This window comes from Lepisma saccharinum, chromosome 9 (assembly GCF_977018435.1).
Source record: "Lepisma saccharinum chromosome 9, izLepSacc3.1, whole genome shotgun sequence".
NCBI lineage: Eukaryota > Metazoa > Arthropoda > Insecta > Zygentoma > Lepismatidae > Lepisma > Lepisma saccharinum.
Window position 1 is genome coordinate 60,714,145 of NC_139237.1, and position 11,438 is coordinate 60,725,582.

The following is an 11,438-nucleotide window of genomic DNA, read 5'->3' on the forward strand; positions in this document are numbered from 1 at the left end:
AATGTATTTTTATATATCTTTGCACATTTGAAAAGTGTGCACCTGGCATTCTTCTCTTCCACTAAATATTAACTTTAATTCTTTTTTGTTAATAGTACAAATTTATTTCGAAATATCTCCTATCTTCATCACGTAATGAACAACGAAAATATTTGGAGTCAATATTTTTTGCTAAATTACTAGCCAATAACAATTGTGACATATTTCATGTCTGAAATAGCATACAGATTTCCTACATATAATACCAGAAACTTAGAAATTCAATTAAGGTTGAGCCGATACCAATGTTTACTTACAGTTATCAGAAAGTCTTGGTTATATTATATTTACGGATACTTTTCTGGCATTTTTATCGTTCACGGGGTTCATAAATATGTCACATATGACTTTCACGGAGTAAAATTATCTTGGAAGTTTTCCAAAATGTAATTTTAGGATATTTCAAAGGAAAACTTGAAAATTGATACCTATAATTGGTGTGGAGTATTCACCCACTAACATTAATATTTAAAACAACTTTTAATTGTTACAATTTTCAAGCATTGATATTGTTGAGAATCAGTAAGAGGATAGGTATTGGTTCAATGTGGTATTTCCTCTGCTCTAAATTCAATATTGCAAAAATTAATGGATAGGTTTATCAAACAAAATAATGTCCAACAATAAGTTACATGTTTTTCTTTTTTATATGCATCTGTATCTTATTATTATTATTTTAGTACTGATTCACTTATATGTGTTGCTCTTCTCAGTATAAAATTTGTTTAAATAAATAAAAATCAAGAATGTATTTTGTTCTTTTGTGTCATTGTGATTTTGCAATATAACCATTGTCAGGAGGCAATGCGTGAATTATTGACTATTCACAGTATAAAAAGTATAAAAAACTTACGTGAGTGAGTATAATGGTCGTAAAACTCCTTGCAGATGACGTTTCGCGAAGCTACGCTTCGCTTCTTCAGGTATTACGTTTCAGTATATAAAATACTTCGTCATATGTAAAAATAAATCCAAGATTAGGATTCATTCTGTATGGTAGTATGGGTACACCGTTCTTTTAGAATTATCTCTTAGCCTACATGGCATTTTTAACTTCATGTAATTTTAAATTCTATATCCCAATACCCTTTTTTACCTAATCCTGGATTTATTTTGACATATATGACGAAGTATTTTATATACTGAAAAGAAATACCTGAAGAAGCAAAACGTCGTCTGCAAGGAGTTTTACGACCATTATACTCACTCACGTAAGTTTTTTATACTTTTTATACTGTGAATATATTTAGTGAGTAAACGCACAAATTTTCAAAATGTACATTATTGACTGTGTGACAATATGTGAATCCTTTGACATCAATGGATGCAAACCTACTTCTCAAAGTCTGGCTTCCATCACCATTCTGATATACTATATTGCCATGTTCTCCATTCCAGGTCCACCGACACCCTCGGAAACGTTGGACTTGCTAGAAGGGGCTTCGTCTCAGTCCGAAGCCTCCCCTTACATGAGGCTCCAGGAGATGAGAATGAAGGAGGGGAGTCCCCAACCCACCCACCACAGCTTGGCAGCAACGCATGCCACACTCTCTGCCATATTGGCAGGTCAGATAGGGGACGGCTCCCAAGGAAGGGATTAGTTATCACATTGTTAACTGAAGGTCCATTTTTGGAAGCATCCTCTGGATGGAAAACTATGAAAATGCACCAAGGTTAGTGTTAAAAAAAAAAGTAAGTGAAAATTGAGGGTATTTTTTTTAAAAAAAAATGTGACCATTCACTACTTAGAAATCAACAATACAGATTGTTTGTGTGCACTGTTTTTTTAGACGTACCAAATTGTTAAATGAATACACGGAGGAGCTCTATTTTTATTTTTCTGACATTTGTATTTTTTGTAACAATCATAATATTAATTATTGTTATTGCAATATTGTTTAACATCAACAATAATGAGGTTTGTTTCACTTTCAAATTATTTTTGCTGCACTTTTCTTATCACATAAATTGTAACTTTTTTGTGTATTTATTTTTAAAAATTCGAACATATTTCCTGTAATATCTAATTGCTCAGTATAATTTGATTTTCATATAATTTTTAGTAACAGTATTTTTCATTGGAAAAAATGTACTGTAATGGGTTGCTAGATCGAGCCACAACAGATGGAACATTTCTTAAATAGTGCGTACTTGCTATTTATTAGATGCTGTTAGTACAGTAAAGAATGTACAACATAAATAATGTTTCGGTTTTGCTAGTTTAATTTAAACATATATATTTGGTTCAAAAATGTTTTACTGTTGGAAAAACAGTTACTGTTTTTATGTATAAGCCGTGTTATTATTTATTGATTATTTTCTATTATTCCTTGTACATTTTAAAGTAAGCTCTTCACATTGGACCTGCCACTGAATACTTTTCTCAGTTTTGGAAATGTGTTGAACAGTTCTGAGAGAGTAAGCCAAGCAAATTAGAGCTTGGTTTGTGGCTTTACACAATCAGGTTAGATGAAATTGTCCGTTACATTGCAGAACAGTATTTTAAAGAGGATAAAAGTTGCATAGATCTATGCATTTCATACATGTATGTATTTGCCATAATGTTTGTAGGTTAGATTTTATATGATATACAAAATGCATTGTTGGAGAGATATCAGTAGTTCTTATCTGTGGAGAGATGAAAGGTGCTTGAGATTTTTTGCCCCTCATCTGGGAATTTGGTGTGGAATGGAAAATTGAAAGGAAATTTTTACAGTCTCAGTCTCATTATCCTTGAAATTGTGCATAATGTGCAATTTCTCTTAATTGTGGATTAATATTATGTGGCAAAAGTGAATTTTGTCATTGCCAGCAGAAAAACTTTTATTTATGACTGTGAAACACATGCTTGTGTTAACTCTGCATATATTTCTTTGGCACTTAATTCCTGGATGTGTGGAGAGGTTCAATCACAATGACACTTCTTAAGCTTCTATGTTGAAGACATGACTTGATCTTTATCTAATTATTATTCAATCCCACAGTCGTCATTAGCCATGTGGCATAAAATCAATGTAAAATACAAAAATGCAATTGCAAATTCCAACGACCCCTGAGAACACCAATTCCAATGTGAATTGAATAGAGCATGAAATAAGTAGACATACATATAACGTAAGTATGGGTTTCAAGTTCATAAGAATTTTGTGTAACATGAAATTCAGTTAGTGTCATAGTTGCAATCAGTACTGCAAGTGTTGAGGAGGAGCTTTCTTGAGCCTCCATGCCAGCTCAGGAGGGAATGATCCTATGTTAAACATAGTGGCAACAAGACATCTGGAAAAGTGCTTTGGCGTCAATATTCCTAGGGAAGGTGCCATCCCTTTGAGCACTGCTTGCAATGTAGTATCTACATGATGGCACATGGTGTAAGTACCGAAGGTAGAGATATGATAGGAACCTTCCGTCAGGAAATGTTTTCTTGCCCTTCATCTCTCCAATATCTTTGCGTGTTCATGATAATATACATATCTGTGTCATGTTTCTTTCAAACTTAATACTAGAACAACGATAAATTTTGAATCAAACTTATAGTTAGCGCTCATAAGGAGGAGGGAGCCTACTGTTTTTTCATAATGAATCATTTAGTCCAATATATATTCTGTAGTGGACCAAGCTTTGAAAGTTTATTTTGTTTTACTATTACTGCTCATAGTTTCTTGTTCATGTATGCTTGCCTGTGTGAAGTAAATCATCCCTTTCTGTGCTTATTTTTCGTGTAGTTAAGACATTTTTATGTAGCTTTCACCTTTTAACTTTTGTTCACGTTTGGGGATTGAAAGATGTGGTGTTATAATAAATGCACGTAAGCGAAATTCTCACTTTATCTACGAGACTTACTTTTAATGCTTCTATTTACTTCAGTGGCCCCTGCCACCATCTGCTTGATAACTTGTGGTTTCACTTTCATATTGTAATTGTCTGTTTTTATGGACCATGAGTTAAAAATCTAACAATTCAGCTAAGGATTCACAACTATGGTGTGTACACAGTGTGTTAATCCGTGAATGTATGAAATATTTTCTTGCATTGATTTTGCTCTTGAATTCATTTTAAAAAAAGGTAATTTTTACTCTGAACTTTCTGTATGTTCAAGAACAGCCTACCCAGGGTTTTGGGCTGAGCCGATATCAATATCAGTGTATCAGTATCGGTGGTTTTAATAACTGATACTGCCTGTTACTTTCTGGAATCTGTTTCACAGGGTCCACAAAACTACCATGCTATACCTTTACATTGTCTAAATATCCTGGAAATAATGTAAAGTGCATAATTTTCATTATTTCTGTGACATCATTGTGTGGAAAAGGAAACATTATCTCATGAGACATTATGGATATTTTATAGCAAAACTATGGATGATTTATATGGTATAGTTCTGATGGAGAACCACGTGTTAAAAATTTAAAAATACTCTGAAGTGTTTTCAATAGGTACTATATTGAAGTATTGGTATCAGTGGGAGGTGGTAAAAGTAATGACACTGCAGTGGCGTATTCTGAAAATAAACCTGGTTTACCACAACAATTCTTATTTATTGTATGTATTTATTATATATTAATTAATAGAAATAAAACACCAATTCAAATAAAACAAAAACGGAAGTCCGAATTTTCCGGCAATTTCTATATACATATGACGAAAGTTGGGTTACCCACGATACAACTGATAACATGGGAGAATACGCCACTGCAGTATTGGTTCAAAGTGGTAACGGCTCAGTCCTAATAATATTTTATATATATTCTGAAATAATTATTTACAATTTATTTTTCAAATTGCCTGCAATCTTCAGGAGTGGACTATTATTTTAAGAAGTGTAACATTTCCTTCACTCAAGGTAGTTTAATAGCAATGATTGTTGTTAAGCCTTCTATGTTCAGGTCAATAAAGGAATCATGTTATCTCATTTACTATATCATTACTGTTTGTCATGACAAGAAATTCCTGGCCAGCCCCCGTGGGCAAGCTATGAAGCCAGAGGTTCCAGGTTCAAACCATGGACAAGGAATGATTGATTCATTCTGTATTTGTTCTTCCACTCAATCATTTATCTTTGAAGTATGTTTATTCAAGAATATAATCATAATACGAAACTACTTTTTTGTTACGTGTTGCTACAATTATGTTATCAGTCTGTAATGTATAAACAGTTTGCATATGCAGTGTATGTCTGCAGGAAATAGAGTGCAGTATTTATTGGTATTGAACATTATATATTACCTGTACTACACAGTGTGCATATGCAAAAGTAACATTACAGAAATTTTCTGTTTTATGTGTTCTGTGAAGATCTATTGAACCTAGCAAATACTACTTTTTTGTGTGACACATTTCAGAAATGTCAATTTTGCATATATGCAACAGCTCTGTGCTGGTCTGTAAGTTTTTTTATTTTTGCACTAAAATATTGCTATATCCATTTGTACAATAATCATACTTATTATAAGAGGGCATTCTTGTTAAATATTTAACAGTAAATATGTTTCTTAAGGGAAAAAAATCGTACTTTTAGACATTTGATACCAGAGAAAGTAACAACACTAACAGCTTAATGCTTTAATTTTGTTTCTGCTTTAATTTTTTTCAGAACACTAAAGTTCTTGGATAGAGTACATTAAGTTAGATTGTACATGTCATCCTTGCTGTGATTTATTAATGCATGTATTTCTTAGTATAGACGGTGTTAAAGGTGGAGCTACTGCGGAGCATGCATACTCATCTGGTTCCTCTCAAACATCCGGTTATGCTGACGGTTCTATGGACGTTAATATGAAACGGCAAAGTGGAGATTCTTTTACAAGGTGAAAGGGTGCCAGCTGTGCAGTACATGGTTGCACAGTTCGATAAGGAACACATTTATTGAGTCAAGTATCACTTCATAGGTTTCCAAAGGACATAGATAGAATAAATACATAGAACTTGTATGTGTGAATATATCTGAACAAATAACTCGACAACATACCTTTAAATATTAATTGATGAAATCTATGAACACCTTCTCATCACAAGACAAATATATGTGCTTTAGTCGTAATTAAATCACCATTTTATTGTGAAGCAATTAGAACAACGAATTATTATATTTCGTTTTGTAGCTTACTTCCATATGATCAAGCGTATGAGATTATGAAAGGTTGTCGAAAAGATAGACATGCAATTAGACTATAATTTGTTCTTCCATCTACCCTCGTGTTTGAAAATGTACAATGCAAGTCGAACTATCATTGAACACTTATCGCAGCACTTTTGTTATTTTTAAAGAAGAAACGTTGTTTTTTAATAATCTGCTGTTGCTCATCCAAAGGATTCAAGAAGTTCACTCCTTCATGGTAAAACATGAATGAACACTTTTCGTGACTATCGTCAGTCTGTTGCGGTATCGTCACACAACTGATGAATACTTGTGAACTGTACTGCAAACAACGGGGACTGACCTAAACCGGAAGTTCATGGGGAACCAATGTTTATGTTTGCATTTTTAACATGGTCTATTCAACCTTGTACATATATTTGCTGTTAAAATATGATATACCCATACCTTTGTACCAGACTACTGTTGCATTCAATGATTCAGTTATGGTAATAGAATCAATTTATGAATTTATTTTAGTGATAATTGTTTCATGTATTGTATTGCATTCATTTGTGTGTTGACATTTTGTTTATTCCGTAGGGCATTTAGAAGATAACTATATTTTTAATAATTATCTACTTAGGTGTTTTGAAAAATAATGAGTTGTATTCTTCTGAGGAAGGTTCAGTTTACTTGTAAATATAATCTTGGCATGCCTTGTAGCTACAATATTGCTTCAATTATGATATCATTAATTTGCAGTACTTTTTCTTTTAATGTGATACTTGATAACAGATTCAGTTTAAGTTTCATTGTATGAAATATTGCATCATGCTTTGTGTTACCAAAACTAAGCACTTATCTTACTGTTTTTGCATAATTCTCACAACTTAATTTCTTATTTACCTTTACATATCTATTTTGTTGAGAATTTTCAATTTGTTTATTTTGGCATCTGACAACATTATTTAACAGTATAATGGAACGGAAGTTCAGTTTCATCTTGAATTAGCAATGGAGTGATATGAAATTTTGGCTGATATATAATGAAATATATCTGTAAAATGCATTTGTGAACTTATCACCAAATTTTGAAACAGCAGTGTTGCAATATGTAAAAGTTGCTGTTGTATCAAATATACTCATTTTGGTCTCCAAACATACTTAGCCTCCCCAATGGCATAGAGGTAACGTCATCGCCTTGTAATCAAGTGGTCCCAGGTTCGATACCTGGTGGAGGCACATGGCACAGTGGTTTGATACCCACTTTAAAAAAAACTGTAGGTCCAGTCCCGATTAGCCTTCCTGTGCATAAAGTGGACATAAAACAACAAAACAATCAATCCAATCGTACTTATAGATTCTCTAGTTTGACAATCTAAACAATGTGTCAACAGTATTTTTGCAATTTTGTGTGAATTTTGTCTTTTTTTTAACTTTTTTTACTACTTATGATTGGCATTCTTCATTTGGGTAATATAGATTTATTTTAAATGTAGATAATCATGTAATACCTCATTTGTCTAGTTTGTCTGTGTGTATTTTGAAGTTATGCTGTACATATGTTTTCCTGATTTTTACAACTAACTCGGTTTTGCCCTCTTTATAAGTTCCATTAATTTTAAGTACAGTGGAGCCTCGATTTTAAGTTTTTCAGACATGTAAAATTGACCATCGAGATTGGATGTGTAATGCGAGAAAATGTAAAATCCGGGTTTCCACTTTATAGACTCAGAATATTTCAAAAATTATCTCCATAGATTGCCCTCTCTCTATTGCTCTTTCTTATGACTATCACTTCTTGTCATTTCAAATGTTAAGAAAATTGTTTCCTGTCTTAACACCAATTTGCTTCCTATTTTTTGGACATGACAATTTCTTCTCTAATAGTAGATTGGTTATACAGTTATTCATTGCTTTTTAGAATAGGTATTACCCTAGTCAATCAAATTGTGACCATTTATGAAGATATATAGATTTATAAATTCCCAAGTTATCATACACTTTTTGAATTTCTTCCACTGTTACAATTGCACCTATTGTTTTAATATATTTAATCAAGCTTGCAATGTACATATGCTTTTTTTTTAAATATGTATGATATTTATAATATAATTCTGCCAAAACGAAAGGCCAGTATTGAAGAGTCAAACTTCTAAATACAAAAGTACTAGTCAGATTGATCCTGTTAGTCAGAAGGGAAAGCCTCAGAGGAGTACAGCCCATACTTAGTGTAATACTAAGACACATCATTCTTTATTGATCGTATTTTGTGCCAAAAGTATTTATTATTAATCATTGTGATTGTTTCTTGAGAAGAAATATTAAGTAAAATGGTCAAAAACTGTTCAGTAGTTTGTTGAATTGTTTTCCCATCGAATACTCGTTCCTTTCAGAAGTTTAGAAACACTAGGAACACTTTTTTTCTTCAGTATTTGGGCATTGAGTATTATGTTACAGTCTCACGATGTCACATAATTTTTATACTGTTGCATTTGTCTCATTGCATCATTTTTTATAGACATCACAGAAAATTTATCCATCTGTGTTATTTCATTAAGTTGGTGTCTTATCTTTAATTTAATTTAATGGCAATTGTGTTTAATTTGTCCTGAAGCTTTAAAGCAAATGTTAATGTATATTTTCACATTGTAGCTGGTCTAAAGCATATCTCGCCTCCAGTTTTATCCTTTTAAACTTTAGTGGTTTGTAGTATTCTAGTGTTGACATTTCTTCGATGAAATGAAACACCCAGCATTTGATTTTTTAGGTATTGAAAGATGCAAATGCTTTAATATTATAATCAAAGTTGTATGTTTAAACAAACGATTCACTCATTATCCTGTCCATGCACTGCTTAGTTCAACTGTAAAACTTGACCTTTTTGTAGTGTGTTGGACATACGGGCATTTAATGGAAGATAGTGAAGTTTAAGAAATGAAGAACATAGTTTGAATCTGTATCGTGCTGCTTTCACAGTAGGTGGTTGCACATGTACAAAAAAGATTGCTAAGTCACCTGTTAAAGTAGTTATTTTGCTTTGTTGCTAGTCTTCTAGATGTACGAAGGTGTGAAGCACAGAGTGCATTTGTATATGCATGTTGAGTCTGAGTTTGGATGCCAGTAGTTCTACCTTGCAAGCAACGTGCAAAATTAATCGCTTATAAGTGTGAGAATTCTTTTTAGATGTCAGGCTGTAGTTGTAAGTATTTTTCTTTTATTGTCTTTGTTATACAATGCAAAACAGAGCTCAAAATGACTGTGTATATGTATTACAGAAGACTTACTAATCTGACCATGTGACATGCTAACCCCATGCCACATGGCATTTTTGCGAACCCCGTGAAAGACGAAAACATTGGAAAAGGATCAGTTCAATACCACTGGTATCGGCATTGGCTCATCCCTGCTATTTTCATCTCACTTCGGTGCCACGACCGTTGTGGCAGCAAGGTGGATTGACTGAAATCAAAATTTAAATTTAAGGCAACATTTGCAAACATTTTGTGTAGAAAAATATACAAAAGACTAATCGTGTTAAACTGTAAGTAGTGTCATTATCATTAAACTGTAAACTATCATGGTAGCAGATATTTGAGAAACTGTCATTCAAAAATTATCTAAATTCAGCTACAAAGACTTTAAAAAATATTCTAAATTACAAATTATAGAGTACATCCAGAATGTTTTATTTTCACTGGAAGAAAAGTTACTGAAATTATTATAGTTTGATTAACATACTCAGCAAACATTTCCATAGTAGGTTCATATATACAGTATCAGAAACAGGAAAATGTATATTTGCAAATATTTTTTTATTTGCTTTAATAAAACTGTTCAAATATTTTACAGGGCTGTTTACCAGAAAAAGCCTTTCTATATAAGAAAAAACATATCTGTATCTATGGTATCAAAAAGCATACAAGCAATTTTAAGTATGTTTTTAAAAAATCGATTTAAATTTTAAAAAAATCCTCAAAAATTATTTTTTAAAATAAAAAACATGATTTTTTTCCACCCTGCTGTTCAATAACATCGGCATTGGCTCAGTCGTACTATTTTCATCTCGCTTCAGTGCCGCAACTGCCGTGGCAGGCAGGGCAAAAATTCAGCATTGTGATACCAGATTGAAGCACATCTCCCACAGTACTGAGAAATTTTGCGAAAATGTAAGCACAACCTGGACATTAGTCCAGTTTTGAACCATTAAAACAAGATGTGTAGGATTTACCCAAGAGAAATTTAATACATAAGCTAAGTTATTAAAGAAATTTGCAATATGCTTTTTTTTTTTTAAGTTCTCCGACTTTTTTGTGTAATACATATACATTTTTGAAATTAGCAAAATGGCAACATCTGCTTTGCGTTTTGAGCTCTCTTTTTCAAGTGTTCTTGACATTGTGATGAAAACAAGTGTTTCAACACAGAACAAATTTATATGAATATATTTTTTTAGGCAGTTATTTGATTACATAGTTACCAAGATGGATGGGGGGGAAAATATCACATTATGTGGGGGAACTATTTTGTAAACAATGCTGTAAGTTATTTTTATTAATTGTGAATGTATGAGACTGTAGTTGTGATTAGAAAAGCATTCCTGTCTTAAATGAGATAATGAGAATAAACATGTTTTATTGTCAGTGTTTTCGGTTTTATTCATCTTCCTTGCTTTTATGCATAATTGGGTTTTGCTTGGTTCTGTGAATGTAATAAGTTCCAAAGTCTAATGTTTGCACAACTACTGCTGCTAATATAACTGGCATAAAATATCTAAAGTGATTGTGGAAAATTTGTGCATACAATTAGCTAGTCTTCAATTCTTCTGTCCAATACTTTGAACCCATTTCCGTGCCCTTCATCAGGGATTTCAATCATTGTTTAATTCCTGGGATTCCCTGATGAAGGATCCAGAAATGTGTCCAAAATATTGGATAGAAGAAATGAAGGCTAGTCACTTGTATGTACAATTTTTTAGATATGCTTCATTCTAGTTAGTGCTGTGTTCCACAGTAATATTGTTATATACTTAATTTCCAATGAAATTTGAATGGGGATTAAGAAGGATGATTCAGGTTTATGTAATAATCAGTTTTGCATGCTAATTAGTGTCCTATACAAGGCATACACAAAAGAATGGTGCAGTTTCAAAAAGTAGTAAAAAAAATATTTCTCATTTTACACAAGTACAACATACACTGTCAGCATCGGCAACTGTCTAAGTTTCTCATGAGCTACCAGCAGTTCACTTCTCATGCTTACTGCAAGGCTGTCGGCCCAGTTTCCCAGATAACATTTGCAGCAGGAGAAGGCTTTCTGTGTG

General features: G+C 32.6%; 1 protein-coding gene across 4 annotated transcripts in view; it reads left to right on the forward strand.

The window, feature by feature from the left end:
- The window catches only part of LOC145992072 (uncharacterized), a 49,039-nt gene extending 38,287 nt beyond the window's left edge, over window positions 1-10,752 (forward strand). For all 4 annotated transcript variants that reach the window (XM_083128257.1, XM_083128260.1, XM_083128258.1 and 1 more), the window contains exon 9: window positions 1,438-10,752. In XM_083128257.1, the coding sequence (XP_082984383.1) occupies window positions 1,438-1,640 (203 nt within the window). In that variant the 3' untranslated portion in view covers window positions 1,641-10,752. The remainder of the gene's footprint in view (window positions 1-1,437) is intronic.
- The last annotated feature ends 686 nt before the right edge of the window (window positions 10,753-11,438 follow it).